This window comes from Porcisia hertigi, chromosome 33 (assembly GCF_017918235.1).
Source record: "Porcisia hertigi strain C119 chromosome 33, whole genome shotgun sequence".
Lineage (NCBI taxonomy): Eukaryota > Euglenozoa > Kinetoplastea > Trypanosomatida > Trypanosomatidae > Porcisia > Porcisia hertigi.
In genome coordinates this window covers 723470-742553 of record NC_090592.1, presented here as the reverse complement: position 1 = coordinate 742553, position 19084 = coordinate 723470, and the positions used below count along the sequence as shown (strand labels likewise).

The window sequence follows — 19084 nt, the reverse complement described above, 5'->3', positions numbered from 1 at the left end:
GCGGTGAGCCAATGGCAACTCATTGACCTGGCCATGGCCTCGGCATCAAAACTCTACGCACCCACTGCACAGATCGCCTCATAGCCGCCCCTCCCCCGCCCCCGCCATTAGGCTCGTCGCAACGTGGTATACATTTCGGGGCGGCTCCACCGTTTCACCAGATGGCTGGCTCTCTCACGCGCTCGAGTCCATGTGGACACTCTTCCTACTCCACAGACGGTGCAAGCGGGTTCACTGTTGCAGGTCACCCCACCACGACATTATTGAAGGCATGGCCGATTTCATCAGCAGCGATTGGTCGCACCGAAATCTCGGGGCTGTGAGTATGTGGCCCATGTCGCCCCGACCAGTAGCTTCGCATTGTGAGGGGGAGAGGCTGATGAGCTCATTGACAGGGTGTAGTAGAGCCCCCACTTCCCCCCCCCCTCGAATCCCAAATGCTTGGGGGGAGTGGGCACCCCCCCACACACACACACACACACGTCGATCGCCTCAGACGTATACGCATACGCGCGAACAATGAGCAGTGACAGTTGAAGTCCCCCTCCGGGCCTCGTGCTGTGCATCACTCATTAGTTGCTGCGACTTGTGAAGCACCAGTTCAAGACAAGAGGAAACACTGAGGGAGGCAAGAGAAATTTCAAAAATGACGATGTAAATGCAGTCGAGCATTGATGGTTGTCGTCAGACGCCCTTGACAAATGCCAAGACTGGTGGCCCGAGCCCAGCCTGTCCTCTAGTCATGCAAGGGACGCCGCAGCCGACGGTCGAGAAAAAAAAACACTTGCGGATTCAAATTTCCAGACGGCGGCGGCTCTTACTTGGCATGACGCCCTCATCATCCGCCGGCTTCTCCCATTCTCGAAGTACGGACTTCATCAAAGTATGTAAACGCTGGCTGAAGAAGTTGTCAGGGCGGGACTGATACCAGACGTTGAAAATGTGCTGAGGGCGACTACGCACCAGCTCGCTCGTGCTGTCTGCCTTGAACCCGGTCTCGTAAGCCATGAGAAAGATCTCCCGGTCCAATGCTACGTTACCGCGTGTCTTGAAGATTAACTCCTTCTCTGGGTGCTCGCACGTCTCCACCTTCCACTTTGCAGCCTTGAAGACGTTCTCCTTTGCCTCGCGCCTCGCCTTTGCCTTTTTGATGCGCTCCTCAACGAATGCAAATTTATTGATGCACTGCTCGCCACGCTCCAGTAGTGCCACCACGTAGTCGCGCACCTCACCCACAGTCTTGGTTGGACCCACAACAGCAGCGATGGCGGCGTAGTCCGTGAGGTCCATATCGCCGCTGCAAAGGGCAGAGACTACTGAGCGGTACTCATAGAAGGTCCAAGCCGGAAAGCCTTCGCTCAGCAGCCGCTCTCGCTCCTCTTGCTCCACCTCGGTCAGGAGCTCGTCTTCGTCCTCGACCTTGACCTCGTCGTCCGCCCCGTCAGAAGGCACTACTCCGCTGTTCTCCTTACTCCTCTGCGCGTCGCCCTTCTCTTCGTACTTGCGCTTCCAATTTCGCACCATCAGGGCCACCTCTGTGTTGTGCAACTCTGTCAGCCGTTTCACGTTGTACAGCTGGTACGGGTGAAACTTGGGGAGCCTTGGTAGCTTCAGCGGTGGTGCCTTGGTCACTTTTCTCTGCATAACCTCGACATCCGCCATGGAGAAGAACTGCACCGGCTCACGCACGCGGTGGCCGCGGCCCAGCTTCTCACCCATGCCGATGCACTGTGCAATAATCTCATTCGACACTACCGTCTGTGAGTCTCGACTAGCGAAATACGATTCGTAAGGCAGCTTCGCCTTCGCCTCCATGGCGCCACTGGTGGAGCGGAAGTAGACCAGCGCCTCTTCAAGGTTGGGATGCAGAACGGTCCTGATCACCTCTCCGTATTGCGAGCATTGCGTGTGCAACTCTGTCTGGCTTACCGGGGAGCTCAGCTTGATGTGCAAAATGCGCGATTCTACTCCGGTCTTGTAGCTCACGCCCTCAAAGTCGTAAATATTCGCCTCCTCCGCGCCAAGCTGGAAGCTAGCAAGGGACATCTGCACGTGCTGTTTGGCCTCGTTGGTGAGCTGGTTTGACATTGCCTCACCCTCATCGAGCAGGCGATCAATATCAGCCTCCGTGACGTCCTCGTGGCGAGTTTTGAAAATCTCCTCGGCGCCAAACTTGATCATGGACAGGAGCTCCTCCCTGGAAGCCTGATTTGTTGTCTTTGACTGCATTCGGCCTTGCTGCACGACAACGGCATCCAGGTAAAGCTTCTTCATAGCACGGCGGTACATCCTCTCCTCGAGTGTACCGTCCGTGACGAAGCGGTACACGCGCACACTGCGCTTCTGGCCAATACGATGCGCGCGATCTTGCGCCTGGAGATCCATCTGCGGGTTCCAATCGGAGTCATACAGAATGACGTGATTGGCAGCCTGCAGGTTGATACCGAGGCCGCCAGCACGGGTAGAGAGCAGAAAGATGAAGTAGTCGCTTGTGGGGGAGTTGAAAGATGCCATCTGGGAATCTCTGTCGTAGCCGCTGGTGTTGCCATCAATGCGACAGTACATGAATCTGCGCATGTTGCAGTAGTCCTCCAAAATGTTAAGCATCGAGGTGAACTGGGAGAAGATGAGCACCTTGTGCTTGCCCTCAACATCAAGTCTCAAACGGTGCAACAACTTGTCGAGGATGATCATTTTGCCGCTATTTCGCACCAGCTTTTCATCTGTGATGAACGGCGGTCCTTCCTCACCGCCGTCCATGAGATACGGATGATTTATCACCTTGCGCAGGCTCATCATGATATTCGTCAGCGAGGCAACGCTGCCGCCAGCCTTATTCAGCACCTCGGCGTCCTTCGCGAGAACGTTCATGTACCACTCCCTCTGCTTTTTAGAAAGCTGACAAGAAACATAAATCTCCTTCTTCGGGGGGATGCCGGTGTTCACATCAGCTTTAAGACGACGAATCATGAGAGGAGCGAGGATCTTGTGCAAGTTTGACATGACGTTGGCGTCCTGCTGGCCTGAGACAGTATCGAACCAAGTGTCAAAGGACTCAGAGTCGCTGAAGAGGCGTGGTGCCAGGAAGTGCAGCAGGGCCCATAACTCCTTAAGGTTGTTTTGCAGAGGCGTGCCGGTTATGATAAGTCGGTGCGACGTCTGCAACGAGTCGAGTGCTGTATGTGCGCGCCCCTCCTCATTCTTCAGCTTGTGCGCCTCGTCGACAATCAAGTACTGCCACGCAATGGACTTGAACAAGCTCAATTCGTCCAGCACCATCTCGAAAGTCGTCACAATGACGTCGTACTTAATGCGATCGATTGGATGCAGGTGTGCCTTGACGATATTTGAACGAATATCGCCAGGGGCATGGAACTTGTAGACTGAGAGTCCAGGACACCAGTGTTTGAACTCGCGGTACCAATTCCCCATCACAGACTTCGGGCACACGACCAGATGCGGGCCAGGCATCCCCACCGTGAACTTGAGGTACGCGATAGTGGCGATGGTCTGAAAAGTTTTGCCCAGCCCCATCTCGTCCGCCAAAATCCCATTCACGCCGCGCGAGAAGAGACCGAGCAACCAGTTCACACCCTCGATTTGATACGGCCGCAGTTTACCGCGGATGTAAGAAGGTGTCTCTGTCAGATGCATCATGTCAAAACCGGCTGATTCTTCTTCGTCTCTGCTGGTGTGACGATGCTGGCGGCTGCGCACCGACGCACCCTTCCACTCACGAACACCAGTGTAGAACTCGGTCTCTAGCAGTAGCCGGTCAAAGGCAGAGAGCTTGCAGTGCTCCTCAGAGGAGCGCAACGTGCGGATGATGACCTCGCGCTCCTTATATAGCTCCTGAATGACCTGCCGATGGCTAGCAGCCACTTTCGCTCCCTTCACTGGATCGTAACTCGGCTCCACATAGCCCTCATAGACCTCCACCACTGCCTTTGCGTTGGGGTCGCTCCCGCTGCGAATACTGTTTAGCAGAAGTTGCTCGTAGAGATCGTGCGCCGCGATATCGTTCATGCCTCGCTCAAATGTGGGCGTATTATGCAGGTCCTGCCGTCTGCGGACCCTGCGTGCAAATGTTGCCGCCATTTGGGGATGAGCAAAATTTGGGAAGGAACGAAAAGACAATGATGACGACCAGGAGTACGCGTTGCGGACTTGCTGATGCTTCTCTATAATACGTAAGTGATGTATCTTTTATTAATGTGCTTAGTTCAGGTATCGGTGTAAAGAGGGGGAGGAGGTTTCGAACAGGAGACAGCATACCCTAAGCGTGCGTGTTGTTGTGTCGGAAGGTGTGCCTGTGAATGGGGCGCACCACGTTAGCCCCCTTTTTTTCCAGAATGTATGCGTGTAGGCGGAGTACCGTGATCTATCTCCCTTGTAATTTGTAGTGTCTTCACCGTTGCAATAACACTAGCACTGAACATACCGGTGAACCAGTGTCCGTACACACACACACGCAGACAATAGTTAGAGAAAATAGAAAGAAAAAAGAGGCGGCAGAGGCAAGCAATGTAGGGGGAGAAATGAGGAGAATACCCGACACGGAAATACAGAGTGGCCACATCACTGGACTTCGTGCACTCTCACCATGAGGAGCAGTAGTACCAAAATATTAACACCACCTGCCAAGTTCAACGTCGGGAAGAAGATGCCATTCACAGTGCACAGGAGAGGTGTGCCTTTTTCATTTTCGTCACCACACCTTTGTCTATTTCTATGCTTCCAGTTCTTCCACGCCCTGAATGCGTCCGTGCACACACACACAGACAAGGTTGCGTGTGTTTGGACCGCTTTCTCTTTATGGAAGCAAGCGGTCACACTTGCAGACGTACAGAGAGAGAGAGAGCCGATTCGGGCCTCTGAGTCAACAAAAATATACAGACACGTGCTGGCGCACTAAAACGATCCGTTTCTATGAGTTCAAAAAAAAAGAGAGCGGCACACAAAGAACGAAAGACACACACGCACAAGGACGGAGTGCACTGATGTCTAGACTATTCGAAACGAATATGTATCCAAAGTCAAGGAAATAGCGAAGAGACACGCCACCGACTTCAACGTTCTATGTTGCACTCTCGGAGTTCCTCGCGGACTTCGTCGTGCTAATATCATCCATGTGTGTATTTTTTTTTTGAGGTTTAGCCAAGTTGGACAGCACTCTTATTGAATGTGGATGGAAGCACCCAGTACAGCATAAGCACAAAAACACCTAAAGGTAGAACGAGAAGACACCGAAAAGACACGAATTATGCCTGTTCCCTCACCGCTGTTCACCAGTCATCCACAACACCGAAACGATCGAGTAACATCTGTTGCTCACGCAGATCCTTCTGCACCTTCTTGCGCATGTAAAACACTGGGCAGTCGCGACTAGAACAAATCACTTCTTGATTCAAGGACCCCTGGCATTGCTGACACTGAGTCCAAACCTGTGAGTAAATCGCTTCGTAGTGGTTGCGCTTCGCCACAATCTTGCTGTACACTTCAGGTGCCTTGCTTTGGCAGCTGTCGCACAGCGCAGCCCCATTGACGGCGGCGCGGCACGAAATGCACTGCGGCTGAATCTTCACGAACTTCATCAACCCGCCAGCATTCTTGCTTGGTGCGGAGATCGACATGTGGCGTGTGTGGTCTCCTGTGATTAAAATGTTAGGATCAGCCAGAACACCTTCAAAAACACGCCGAATCGGCGGTGCTAACTGATGCTCAAGGTAATACTGTGTGTCAATCGGGATATTGTTTTCAAGGACGTAGATCGGGTCCTCACTGCGCTCGTACGCCCTAGCGCCTTTTGCGGCCTTGATAATCACGTACGCCACGCGGTCGCCAATGGTCGGTGCTGAAGCGGGGTCGCGCTTCCGCATGCGCTCCACAAGGGCGATGTGCGCCTGGGCAGAAGCGTACTGATCCTCCGCTTTGGAGAAAGCCTTGGTGATCACCAAGTTCGAGATATCGAGTCGGTTAAGCAGGAGGTCGCTGATAGTACCCTTCACAAAATTGACGGCGCTCTCGACGGAGCGGTGAATGAGAATGCGGTTCAGCACACCAGACACCATGCGAGCGACAAGAGGGCAGTTGTCTCGGCGCACTGTCTCAATTCCCTTGGAATCCAGCTTATCAAACCGATCCGTGTTCGTCCACAGCAAACCTGCGTAACGCTTCTTGTTCATCAGTAGATACGGGAAGTAAACCTTCTCGAATTCAAGCTTGATAGGATTGAGAAAGTTTTTGGACACCCTATCCGCTGCCTCAATTCCAAAATCCATGGCTTCTCGAAGGCGCTCTTTGTCGGACGCTTTCTCGTCAGTGATGCACTTCACCATCACAGAGTCAGTATCTCCGTATAGAACACGCGCGCCAGAGTACAGCTCTTCAACGACGCTCTTCGTCTTTGCGATCATCTCCCGGCCATAAGCCGTGACGGAGCTACTGATTTCCAGACACGGCAACTTGCCCACCTGAGCACCAGTGAAACCGTACACAGAGTTGGCGCTCACCTTGAGCGCAAGCTGGCGCCCGTTCAGAACCTTGTACTCAAGGGAATCCATAGGTACATCCTTCATCATCCCGCGTGCGTGCTTACGGGCAGCCAGCAAGTCCTGCAGAACCTCAGGGAGAATGCCTGGAAAAACTTCCTTCTTCACAAAGACGTCAGATGAGGGTGATCGAACGAGGGTGTCTTCGTGATGAAGACGCACGTCCGCGGGGCGAACTAATGTCGAGTAACACAAGTTGTGCGCGATGATGATGGACGGATAGAGGGAGGCGAAATCGAGCGTCACGACAGGGCAGTTGTAGAAGCCTCTCTCCGGTTCGATGACGGTGGCACCCTCGTAGCTTCGATCGCCACCGCCAGTGTACTCCACCGTAGGCACTACCAGGTTCCTCTTTCGGGCCTTGCGTAGGAGCATAGAGAAGACTTTGATTTGCTGCCCGTGTTCCAGCAACCACCCCACCGGCACACCCGTCACGCGTGCCATCTCCACGTTGTTCACAATGCACATAAGTCGATCAAGCAGCTTTACAGGAAGTAACGCATCCCTCAAGCAGTACACAGCCAGGCGGCGGCGTGTCTCATCATCACCGTTCTGGAGATCTGATATGATGGAGTGATGGACGTCCTCCTTCTGCTCACCGAGAAAGTACTGCGACACGGAGTTGAGCGAGTAAGAGCGCAGTTTGTAGTCCCGCTGAATCACCACCATTGCATCCATGATGATGCGCCCCTCCAAGGTCAACTCCGTGTATTCACGGTTGCCCATCTGTTTGGATTGAAACTTTTTATCGCGCGCCACCGTCCGTTCGTGAATTTGTCGACCCCAGTAGTGAAACACATCGCTGGCCTTCAAGAATGTGGCGCGGTTTAGCAGGTATGGAAAGTCAAAATTGCAAATGTTGTAGCCCGTCAGGATGTCGGGATCCAGTGCCTTGATGAAGGTGACCCACGCCAGCAACATTTCCTGTTCCGATTCATATGAATACACTTGCGCCCCGGCAATGGGTGCGCAGCTTTTCAGGGTGAAAATGGTCTTCGTGAGCGGCTCAGAATCACGCCCGTACTCGACGCAGTGGTTCGAAATCTGAATGACAGAGTCATGCTCCGGTTCAGGGAAGAGTCCTTTGCGGTTCTGACACTCGATGTCAAGAGAGAGGATGCGAAAAGGTGCGATGGCGAGGTAGTTTCCAACTGCCTCGTGGCTCTGCACATCCTCGTGCGAACACGCCACTTCAATCTGACAGACTGATGTTTTGACGTGGCAGGAGATGAACTTGCCGTAGTTCAGCGTCAGCCAGTTGCTACCGCCGATCTCGTTGTCAACAAGGAAGCGCAGCGGAAAAATCACGTTGGACTCGAATGTTCTGAAGACACGCACCCCATCCCACGCCTCGGGGCACGATACACCACGGTCTGAGAGGAGACTACGCAGTTTTGGGATATGCTGTGGTAACTGGACGACGATCTTAAGATGTGGCACCAGATGGCCACCCTTGAAGTACATGAGACCACAGCGCTGGTGCACCTCCACACGCACAACGGTGTCTTGCAGGCGTGTTTGATTGCTTAACTCCTTGTTAAGCTCCCGCATCAACCCTCGAGAATGCACCGGCAACCAGTTCGACGGCGCCTCAATCCACAAGTAAGGCTCGTAGTTGTAGCAGTGAACCAAAACACTGAAGCCCTCCATAGTGACCCCGTAGAGGCGCACCACTGGCACCTCGCTGTGTCGAACGCGGGACACCGTTTCATGTGGGTTTCCTTTCGTCTGGTAACAGTCGAGGAGCTGGAAGCACAAGTTCTCATGCAAGTATGAGACTGGGAGAGGTGCGCGCGTAATGGAATTCCACAGCGGCAGTCCAGAGGACGACATTCTTCTGAGAAACGCCTGTCCAGGCAGGGAAGGGTGGTGTGAGAGAGAAGTCCAATGGAGGAAAAGAGGTTGCTGTCTTCGATTGACACACCTAATGAGACCTGTACGCGAGGAATAACTGCAGCGCGCCACTTCAGATTGAATTGGTGGAGTGTGGGAGGGGAGAACATCAAGCGGGAAACAAAAAAGAAGACAAAGTGAGGAAAAAATAAAAAGGCAAAACAGGTGACTGCGGTGAAGAGAGGAACTCACACATTTGCCAAGCAGGGGAGCAGGGGAACAGGTAAGCGCAAGACTTCCCAAGCCGTTTGGCAGAGTAGGTCATGTTACACCAACGAACAGGCAGGAACGCCAGCAGATGAGAAGTGATACAAGCCACTCTCTCGCGTGGGCATCTCGCCCAGGAGAATGAGGAGCAGGGTCGAGAATTATAGTGCGCTGCCGCAAATTTTTTAAAGGGAGGGGGGGGCAACACGCCATTGATAGCGGAAAGGGAAAACCCAGGGTGATACGTCGCAATGTGCTTTTACTCAGCTTTGGTAGAGAGCGTCATGAGGATCGGTGTTGAGACCTAGCGCACCGGCAGTGGTGGTGACTTCTTCCGAAAACGCGAACCGTAGATGTCCTGCAGTGCCCGCTGCGCAGCACTTTTGCTGGCTGCATTGTCAGGCACTCCCCTGTCCACGATAGCCCATATGTTGTCATCCCTTCGAAGACGATGCCTGTCTAGATGCTGACTCTGAAGCACGCGTAGTGCCAGACACCACTCCCCCTCAGTAACAGCAGTCTTTTGAATGATTAGGGGTAGCGTGTCCTTGTCGAGAATGGACTGACGAATCCCGTCAGCGATGATCTTATCAACTTTGACAAAATCGTGCTTCGCCTGAAGAAGCTGTGCGCACAGCGAGTCAATCATTCGGAATGAAGTGTACCTCATTTGGTTTCGCAACGCTAGCTCCTCTGAACACCAGGGGGACTTGACGAGAATAAGAAGACAGTGGAGTGGATGACTATACTTCTTAGAAAGAGGAGTAGCATTAGCTGAGTTGCCCTCTCAGACCTGGTCGGGATCGTCCTCATCTCGTACAGAGAGACGAACAATCTGCCGATCCCACGGCATACAGAGCCGATTAATTTTGTACTCGAGTGGTTTGTCCACATGAACAACACTCGTGTCGCACAATGCAGAGCCGCGACCTATCCGCTGCTCTCTGCTGAACCGTTCCTGTCGCGAAATAAATCTTGTCCGCCAAATCGCTGACAACTGTTCAATCCAATGGTAACCAAATTTAGTTAATTACGCGCTTACGCACCTTCAAAGCATAACTTCAACTCCCACCGCCACAGCCCGGCTCGACTGGAGCCCATCGCATGGCGCAAGGCAACGGTACAAGCACCATCGAAAAAACGGTAACAGGCACCTGGGCACCGCCCCGGCCCCAAACGCCACCCACCCGCCCGCCGCCCAGGTCACCCCACACACGCCCCAACCACCACCCCCTCCAGGCCAGCGGGCATCGAGGGCCCACCGAGGCACACACGAGCCACAACAACACCATATGCCCACCACGCGGATGGCCCGGACGGGTTCACCAGAAGCAAGCCCCAACGCAACGCCACGCAGAGCCCGACGACCGCCATCAGCAGCATCGATAAATCACCCTGGCCAGCACACGTTTCAAACTCCGCTGGACGGGCGGGGGGGCAATACAGCACCCGGGCGTGAACGAGGAGCTCGCCATCCCAGAATAAAAAGGGACGCGCAATGATCCTGGGTCCCGCAGGGGGCGGAGTGGGGAGTATCATGCCGACGGGGCTGATCGCACCACACCGCCCGCGCCCCACATGGCCTTGGGCTTTTGCCCTGCGGCGAAAGGGCACTCACGATGAAAAAAAAGATACCCCTTTGGGGCTGGGCAGAGATGGCCCACCGCCGCCTGGAAGCGCCAGCCTCGCTGCTCTCTGCCGGGAAATGGTTGTAACCAATGAACTCTGTCCCGTCTCGCCCCGCATCGTGTATCGAGGCTTCGGGGCACGCCCGCTTGGCGTCGGGCACCCGTCCCGAAGCGCGAGATTCATGCAGTTTGCGTCGCAGCGGTGTTTCGATTTGATATGACCAGAGGCATGCCCAAGATCAACGGCGTATGCGACAGCTCAAGGAAACCAGGAGGTTTTAAGCGAAAAAGAAAAACTCATGAAGTAAAGGCAGGTTGGAAGGGGGGGGAAGCGTAAGTAAGGACGGGCTGAGGCTAGCACCTCGGCCTCAGCTCGTCAAGAACTTTCTTTAAGGCGCTCAAGACATGCTTTGCGTCATTAAAGGTGGCAAAAGAGTCCCAGCTAATGCGGATGGAGCGTGTTGGTGCGGGTGTCTTCCCCAGCGTGTCGTAGACGGTGGTGTTCACCTCATTGGTTTTGCACGCAGATCCGGTGCCGATCTCCACGTGGTACTTGGTGGAGAGAAGTGAAACCACATCGGTGTTGCTGACCCCTATTGGCAGGGTGGCGTGCACAATGTAGCCGCTGGTTTCGCCGCGACGGTTGATTTCGCATCCCATCTTCTCCAGCTCCTCCGTCATAAGCGCGTCGATCTCCCTGTGGATCGAGTGGCTACGGTCAAGACCTAGCGCGACACCAAAACCAACGATAGCAGGTACGTTCTCCGTGCCCGGGCGGATGCCTTTCTCCTGTGTGCCGCCAGTAAAGAGCCTGTTGCAGCTGAGGTTTCGCAGGTATAGAGCGCCGATGCCGACGGGCCCATTGATCTTATGCGCGGTGACCGTGATGGAGTCGACTTGGCTGAGGTCGAGAGAACCAAAGTCTATCCTTAGCAGGCCTTGGCTTGCGTCAACATGCAGGCGGCCGCCCTTGGGGCGAGTCAGATTGCAGTTGATGCTACCCGTCTCGTGATTTACAAGATCTACCACCCTCACCACTGTGGACCCGACAGGACTGCTCGCATTCTCAGTCGTGGAGGCATGTGACCAGGCTTCGCGTTCGACACGGTAGCCGTTTAAAGCAATGTTGTTTGATTCTGTGCCACCTGATGTGAATATGATGTCGTTCGCTGGCACATGCATCACTTTTGCGAGCTGACTACGGACCTTTTCCACAGCCATGCGAGCCTCGCGACCGCTCATATGCATGCTATTCGGATTCCCTTCAGGGGCCCGCAGCATGGCCGTCTTGACCTCCTCTGCGACCTTGGTTCCAGCAGCGGCGTCAAAGTAAATCACGTCGTTTACATCACGATCACTCGAGTTATCATGAGCGAGCCCCTCTAAAGGCGGGGTATCGTTTGATGCACGCATGCCAGACTGAGGGTTGTATGTCCACTCAGAAGACCCAGACAGTTTCCCGTCGCGGTAAACCTCGCTCATCACTTTGAGCTCACTGAGTTTGACGCGGCGAATACACGCGTTGAGGGCCCGTCGACCCATCATCAGGTTTGCGCCCGTTTTGCACATCATATACTGGCAGCAGTCTGCACCCTCTTGAATGGAGAAGTCAAAGGTGTTGATCCTGCGCGCCTCATCGATGATGAAGTTCTTCGTCATCCCTATGAGTGGGGCGACGACTGCCTTGCGGATGGTGGGGTACAGAGTGCTGATGTTGTGCACCGTCTGCGACGCCACCTGACCCGCAGAGTCTCCAGTAACAATAAAACAGGAGTCATCAAAGCTGGCTGCAAGTGACAGCATAAACCACTTGTAGATTAAGGTGCGATTGTGGTTCGGCACGTTCGCCACGATCTGAGACTGAAGGGTGCTAATATCCACGTAGTGCATCTCGAAGCGGCCCTGTACGCTTGACAAGCGTTCGCAGATGCGCCGGTTCTTCTCTACGACGGAGGCAGTGTCGTTGGTGCTATTGAGGAAGTGCACACCGTTGACAAAGCAGCCACGCGTCATCATCCGATACGCCGCCACTGGGCTGTCGATGCCGCCACTGATGAGAGCCAGCACACGCTGATCGGGAATGATGGGGATACCCTGCGCGCCGGCACAGATGAGCGCACCGCGAGGGTCGCCCTTTCGGTCTCCCTTCTCGTGGGAACCCTCGTAAATGTTGGCGATCCCGGGAAGCAGCGCAAGCAGCTTCAGCTGCTCCTTCGTAGGCGTCTGTTTTCTCACCTCGATCATAGTTTCACCGTTTCGGAAGACTTGTGGGTTATTTAAAACGCGGCGCATGTTTTCCATTAGCAGACGCACCAGCCGCTTGCGGTGAATAGCGCTTTTCAAGTACAGCTCCCCCACGGAAACAACTAATGTCACCTCCTCCACTGGCGGCTCTGCGTGACGCTTGCCGAACCAGTACAGCCCCCGGCTCTTGATGCTCTGCAGGCAGACGTACGGCTCACCCTCAGACGCGACCGCGTTGTTCTTCTTCTGGAGCTCAAAGCCCTCCTTGTCCGTCGCGTACCAGCGGCGTCCCGGAACGCGCATCTCCGCCTCGAGCTCGGAAGCCGTGACGAGCTTAGGCTCCGACATGTACCACAGGTAGTTCTTGGATACATCGGGTTCCACCATCATAAAATGAAAGTGGCCATTCTTTGCTTTCAGGATGTAGTTTGGCGTCCGGTCATCTGGGAAGTCCCGCGGGTTCGTTGGGAGCTTCTCCACAGGGGCCGTTGACGACATGATTGCTCTTTGCTTAAAGTGGTTTTATTTGATGTTGAAAAGTGAGACAGCAAACAGACTCTGCGGTTTTTGTGACCGCTGATCATCACATTGTCAGAAACGCCATGTACGCCATAAGAATAGATATTTGTGCAGCGTGAGAGTTGTCCAACCATTGATGGGGAAAGAGGCCCAAGGAGAGAGTTGACAGGTGTGCAGGGATGTCGATTGTCCCCAATAGATTGACAAGGGCAAAGAATGGAGATCGCGCCAGCGGATGTAGCTGGGCAGCAATGCGGAGATCGTACACCACCAACACACACCCGAGAACAAATAAGCCCACAAATGAGTATGTACCTAATACCCCTCCCAAATATGTGCAAAATGCTTCGTTTTGCCTCAGGGAAGGTGAAACATAAAGTGAGCGTGAATGCCCAAAGAAGCCAGCAACAACACATTACCAATGATCTATCAGGGGTCGTTGTAGAAGACTGTCGGAGAATTTTTCAAGGAAGGCAAACCTTCAGTGCGCAGGAGAAGGAAGAAAAAAAAGCAGTAAGACCTTCGCTTCCGCATACTATCCACTGTTTTTCATGATTTTCTCCTTGTTGCGGAGGTACGAGGACATGGGGAAGTCTGGCGCAATGTCGATCGTTTCTCTTGGTATCCAATACTCCATCAACATGTACAGAATCCAATCCAATGAGCAGAGTATCCAGCACACAAGCCCGAACAGTGGCCCGACAGATGCGTAATTCATCAACCGTTCGTATAGAGAGAGCAGTGGCATTTCCATGATGCGATCGTAGACGCGCTCAGTGCGCTCTGCGACCCAGTCCCAGCTATAGAACTCTTTACAGTTGTCATGCAACGTCCAAGGCGAGTGGTACGGCACATCAGTGATGGCTTTCTCCAAGGCGTCAACGATGGACGACGGGTCGGCATCCGCCAGAAGCAGCATCGGCGGCGGGAGAACTTCCGGGACCCCCCCGACTTTAGTTGAGACGCACAATAAGCCGCATGAGGCCGCCTCAATGAGCGCAATGCAAAATGCCTCCGTCAGACTACAATTCAAGAAGATCTGGCCCTGGTTCAGAACGCTCTTGACGTCCGAGTGCTTTAGCGCACCGAGCATCTTCACACGGTCCATCAAGCTGTGTCGCTCAATCATCTGCTCCAGCTGTGAGCGACGCGGTCCGTCGCCGCCGATCACCCACTTAATTTCAGGATGACGTCGACAGATTTCAGGGATGACATCGACAAAGAGGTCTGCGCCTTTTCGATAGACCAGACGGGTGATAACTACGATGGTCAAGCCCTCTTTGTCAATCTTTGACGCCCACGACTTGTACTTGAGGTCGTCCGGGGGCGTGAAGACGGAAGTGTCGGTGGCGTTCGGAATGACGCTTGCCCGCTGCGGTGCGATCCGCGCCCGCAGAACGGTGTTCTCACGTGACGTGTTGCTGACACAAATAACCTGGTCAACAGTACGCAAACTCCACACAAGCACCTTGTTAATGTTGATGGAGGCCGCATCAGCGAACCCAAAGAGCGAGTGATCGGTGAAGCACGTCTTGATGCTCATCGTGCCAGCGTGAAACATTGCTTCGTGGCACAGATTGGAGGTGGTCTGGTGACCATGTACGACATTGATGTCCTCACGAATGAAAATAGTGCGCAACAGAGGAAAAGCGCCGAGCCACGTCGGCAGCGTCACGGATCCCGGAGGAAGCTTTGCTGCCAACATAGGCAAATAATACACCTTTAGCCCATTTGTGTAATAGCGAATCCCAACGCGGTCCCCGTAGGCACGGGTGATTATGATAACCTTATGGCCTCTTCGCATCAGACAGAGGGCCACGTTGTAGATGTGCACCTCCACCCCTCCGAACCCGGGAAAGAAGAAGTCGGAGACCATCGCTATGCGATGCCGTCCCATTGTGTAAATTTGCTTTGAGCCACGGTTCTCTATGACAAGTACCTTGGGAGGGATGAAGCAGTAAATGAGGTTGAATATATGTGCATTTGGGGGGGAGGAGGAGGAGGAGGAGGAATGAGCCGGGTAGTAAACGTAACATGGAGTAATTGAAGGGTAGAGCAGCGGGGTGCAGTCTGATGCGGTCATGGATACTCTCTTTTTTTTTCTTGGAAAGGCACATGCAACCCTGGCAAAGTGCTAACGCCACCGGCCTCAACCCATACGCGCCGCCCCCCCCCCGACTCCTCATCTTAGAGCTTTCCCCTGTGCATGTGTGGTCGCAGGTGGAAGTGCCCAACTCGCCTCAGGGTAGACAGCCAGAGTGCGGACCAAACAAAAGGCTTGCAATAAAGCGTTGGTAAATGCGTGTACTGTTTGTCATTGGAGGCGGTTTTCATGAGGCCCCTTTGGCAAGGAAAAAATCTCTGGCGTCAGCATACGAGAGAGACCGCTTCACCGAAGTGAATCGCGACAGGACAGCAGAGTGGAAGGCATTGGCAGCGTCCTCAGTGAGAAAGCGCAGAAATGACCGCCCCCCTTCCTTACTGTCCTCGAACACCTCGAGCGCAGACGAGTGCGCCATTTGAACGATCTCCCGCCGATCGTGTTCCGTCACGCCTCTCCAGTACACAACCAAAAAACCGTTAGATGCAACAACACCAGTGTCTACGGTGGAGACCGCAGGGGTGTATTTGTGTCTCACATAAAGACGCCTTGAAAAGGCGTCAACTCCATTTTCGTGAATCCATCCGACATCAATGATACCACTGTTCTCGGACTCGTGTGGCAGTCGTGAGAGCAACGCGTAGCAGGACGCACAGCTCATCGGCTCCGCAAAAAATACGACAGTGGCGTAGTTGCCGTCAGTGAGTACGAATCCGTGAAGAGCGCTTGTCCTACCAAATTTCTCAAACGCGGCGCACAGCTTCTCTGGAACTAGCGCCGTGGAGTGGTAGACGACCACGCCATGGCTGTCTCCTAGTTGAGCCGCAAGAGGCTTCACCTGCATCAGTGACTTACCGCCGAATGCTAATGGTGCATGTAAGAGGTACACAGTGACCAGAACACCGGATGTTTTGAATTCAGAAAGCAAGCATAAGGGAAAGAAGAGTGAAGGTAATGAGTCATACGTGCCGCACCGCCCTCTTCGAGCACCGGTGTGTCATGGTTCGACGCTCGGTGAACGCGGGCGATGGCCTCTATCTTTGCTCCACTGCCAAGGTATCGAAGAAGAACTGCGATAGGGCGACTTGTCTCCTTGGTTAGGAAGATATACTTTCTTTCTATACACCTTCGAGAACAGTACAAGACGCCGCAGAATGCGGTATGAAACGGAGTGTGCAAGGGTGGAGAACCCACAAACCTTTGCGAAGCCGGTCTAGGAGGAACAAAAAAATAAGTTTGCAGTGCGACTGCCTCGCTCTGTAAACCATTCGAATCGGAAAAGCGCAATTCCGTCGGACCCAAACCCCAGCATGAGAGACACCCTGTCGGCTAGCTTCGTCATCCGTGTGCAGAGGCGCGCGAACTCATACAAATCATTGCAGCGTGCCGACCCTTCCAGATGCTTGGATAAGCCATTGTAGCCATCTAGCAAGACCTGCAGCGACGAGGTAACAGTGCTTGTTTTCATGACCAGCTCACACTCCGTCGACGAAATACGTTTTAAAAAGACGTCACATTGATCATCCTCGCCAGAACAAACGGAGCGAACCACTTCATTGAAATTCCGAACGTCAGCAATGGCGTACAACACCCTCACGTTGTGATCAACCAGGAGCCTTGGCCCGAGGTCGTGGAGCGCTCCTACCTGCGCTACTTGCAGACCAGAGTTATCGTCCCTTTTCTGATAGAGAAGGACACATGTGAGATCGTCGGCGACCTCAAGAGTAATGGGCGAGTAACCGCAGAAGCAGCTGAGAACGCTAGTGAAAAAGGAAGCGTTTAAAGCCCAAGACGTCGCTTGCGGCTCCGTCGCAGACGTTTTGGTGGACCTCTCAGACTCGTCGACAAGGTCCACAGAGGTGTAGCTGAACGGAGGGATATTAACGGTGGAAATCTGGAGCACGGCACGTGGGCTTTCATGCACGAGCTTGAACTTAAGAGTGTCGTCGAACTGAAGCAAATACTGAGTGACAAATAGAAGCTCGGCTCCGCGTGAAAACTGGAACGCCATCTTCGAACGCGGAGCACCGGGAGAGCCCGGACAGTTTTATGAAACTACGAAAAAGAGGAAAAGGGAAGCCACAGGAAGAAAAGAGAGACCAGTTGCGGCAGATGATAGAAGAACTGTCAAGCCTATTGAAACACTCTAGCAGTACCTGGCGTGCAGCTGCCCTCTCTCATATGAGAAAGCCCCACCGAGGACAGCAAAGCGTCACTCTACTCCTATTTCAGGCGCTTCTCGGCCAAGATAAATATTTCAATCGAATTTTAGTGAGCTTGTAAAGCAGCATCTTGGATTTTTTCCTCCGCAATCGCCACATAGCACCCTTAGCGACAGGTCTCACGACATCCCTTTCAGATCGAAGCCTTCATAGAGGCGAGCCAAGGCACTGTCAGCTCCCTCCAGCTCTGCCAGCGCTGCCACTTTCAGCTTCAAGTCCTCTCGCGCCTCCTCAATCTCATTGTCGCACTGCTGCAGGCGCCATTCAAAGTACTTGAGAGTATCAGTGTGGCTCAGCTCGCACGACACAAACGTAGACCCGCCGCTCAGTATCCATAAGTCTTCCTCGGGCCGTATTGTAAGTATTTTGCGCTGCGCCTCGCGATACTGGTTCTTGCGGCGATCGAGATCGATGAGGTACTGCTTGGCCTCCGTGACGTTCTCCGCGGCGATCTCAATATTTGTCCGCTCTGCATTGAGGTCCCTCTCCATCTTTTGTGTGGTGACAGTGCGCCACCTCAGCTGAACAAAAAAAATGATATGAAAAATTTATATATATCAACAGTGAAGGAAGAGAAGGAAACATAACAGTTGACGCCAAATATGTAAGAGCGGGGGGAGGAACACGCGCGAAGACTTCACACCCGCCGACCAAAACCTCCAATGGCATCTCGACAGTGAAGACGAACACACAAGTGCTCCGAGCCAGACAGCAGTTGAGCTGGGCGAAGGTTCCTGGGGGCTTCGATGTTGTTCGAAACTGAAACATTGCTTACCTTTGGTTATATTTCTTTCAGTCGTTAAGAACAGTTGAGAAAGATACTCCTAGTGTTTTGTGTTTTTTTGTGTGTGTGTGTGTGAAATGAAATCAAGTTAGATCATGGAGGAGGAGGTGGAGGAGGAGGAGGAAGAAAACGCTCTCTTTGCCACACATACACTTTTGTGAACTGTTCTGACTCGTAACGCTGAAAGTTTACTTTGCCTACTCCTGCTTAATTTCACCGCAGTCCGTGATCGTAATGGGCTGACGGGTAGCACCAGACTGGCTGCCCTGCGTCTCTACCTTCGAGATGACGTCATAGCCCTTGGTGATCTGACCAAACACAACATGCTTTCCGTCCAGCCAGTCGGTGGGTGCAGTACAAATGAAGAACTGAGAACCGTTCGTGTTTGGGCCGGCGTTAGCCATTGACAACGTGCCCGGGCCAAAGTGCTTGCCAGCGCGTCCTGCAAAAGACTCATCAGGAAACTTGTGGCCATAGATGGACTCGCCACCGGTGCCGTTGCCAGCAGTGAAATCACCACCCTGACACATGAACTGAGGAATGACACGGTGGAAGCGACTTCCCTTGAACCAAAGAGGCTTGCCACAGCGGCCAACACCCTTCTCACCGGTGCACAGCGCGCGGAAATTCTCGGCTGTCTTTGGCACGACATCCTTGAAGAGCTCCATCTCGACACGTCCTGTCAGCTGCGAGCCGATCGAGATGTCGAAGAACACAAGGGGGTTCTTCGGGTTGATGGGATAGAAGGGGATCTTGCGCTGCGCGCACAGAAAGGTACGGCAAAGCATTTTGGGGGGCCTGCGCTCGGTCAGTGGAAAAAAAAAGACTGGGGAAGATATAATATGATAGACGCTTCTGAGTGCGTGTACGTCTTATCCATGAGTATGTGAACGACGAAGCAAAGACGGAGAAGATGAGTATGAATGAGGAGTGAA

At 53.5% G+C, this 19084-nt stretch overlaps 8 protein-coding genes across 8 annotated transcripts; all 8 read right to left on the bottom strand.

The window, feature by feature from the left end:
• Positions 1–792: 792 nt before the first annotated feature.
• On the bottom strand, positions 793–4098 carry JKF63_02197 (uncharacterized protein; the record flags this gene model as incomplete). Its single annotated transcript, XM_067898238.1, has 1 exon — positions 793–4098. The coding sequence occupies one exon, from the start codon at positions 4096–4098 to the stop codon at positions 793–795; it is 3306 nt and encodes a 1101-aa protein (XP_067754395.1).
• Positions 4099–5285: 1187 nt separating this feature from the next.
• On the bottom strand, positions 5286–8384 carry JKF63_02196 (uncharacterized protein; the record flags this gene model as incomplete). The annotated part of the gene is made up of 1 exon (XM_067898237.1): positions 5286–8384. One exon carries the CDS (start codon positions 8382–8384, stop codon positions 5286–5288), a length of 3099 nt encoding a protein of 1032 aa, XP_067754394.1.
• Positions 8385–8955: 571 nt separating this feature from the next.
• Positions 8956–9321, bottom strand: JKF63_02195 (uncharacterized protein; the record flags this gene model as incomplete). The annotated part of the gene is made up of 1 exon (XM_067898236.1): positions 8956–9321. One exon carries the CDS (start codon positions 9319–9321, stop codon positions 8956–8958), a length of 366 nt encoding a protein of 121 aa, XP_067754393.1.
• Positions 9322–10633: 1312 nt separating this feature from the next.
• Positions 10634–13021, bottom strand: JKF63_02194 (uncharacterized protein; the record flags this gene model as incomplete). Its single annotated transcript, XM_067898235.1, has 1 exon — positions 10634–13021. The coding sequence occupies one exon, from the start codon at positions 13019–13021 to the stop codon at positions 10634–10636; it is 2388 nt and encodes a 795-aa protein (XP_067754392.1).
• Positions 13022–13577: 556 nt separating this feature from the next.
• On the bottom strand, positions 13578–15125 carry JKF63_02193 (uncharacterized protein; the record flags this gene model as incomplete). The annotated part of the gene is made up of 1 exon (XM_067898234.1): positions 13578–15125. The coding sequence occupies one exon, from the start codon at positions 15123–15125 to the stop codon at positions 13578–13580; it is 1548 nt and encodes a 515-aa protein (XP_067754391.1).
• Positions 15126–16356: 1231 nt separating this feature from the next.
• On the bottom strand, positions 16357–17154 carry JKF63_02191 (uncharacterized protein; the record flags this gene model as incomplete). The annotated part of the gene is made up of 1 exon (XM_067898233.1): positions 16357–17154. The coding sequence occupies one exon, from the start codon at positions 17152–17154 to the stop codon at positions 16357–16359; it is 798 nt and encodes a 265-aa protein (XP_067754390.1).
• A 330-nt stretch (positions 17155–17484) lies between these two features.
• On the bottom strand, positions 17485–17856 carry JKF63_02190 (uncharacterized protein; the record flags this gene model as incomplete). The annotated part of the gene is made up of 1 exon (XM_067898232.1): positions 17485–17856. The coding sequence occupies one exon, from the start codon at positions 17854–17856 to the stop codon at positions 17485–17487; it is 372 nt and encodes a 123-aa protein (XP_067754389.1).
• A 490-nt stretch (positions 17857–18346) lies between these two features.
• JKF63_02189 (uncharacterized protein) lies at positions 18347–18937 on the bottom strand (the record flags this gene model as incomplete). The annotated part of the gene is made up of 1 exon (XM_067898231.1): positions 18347–18937. One exon carries the CDS (start codon positions 18935–18937, stop codon positions 18347–18349), a length of 591 nt encoding a protein of 196 aa, XP_067754388.1.
• Positions 18938–19084: the final 147 nt, after the last annotated feature.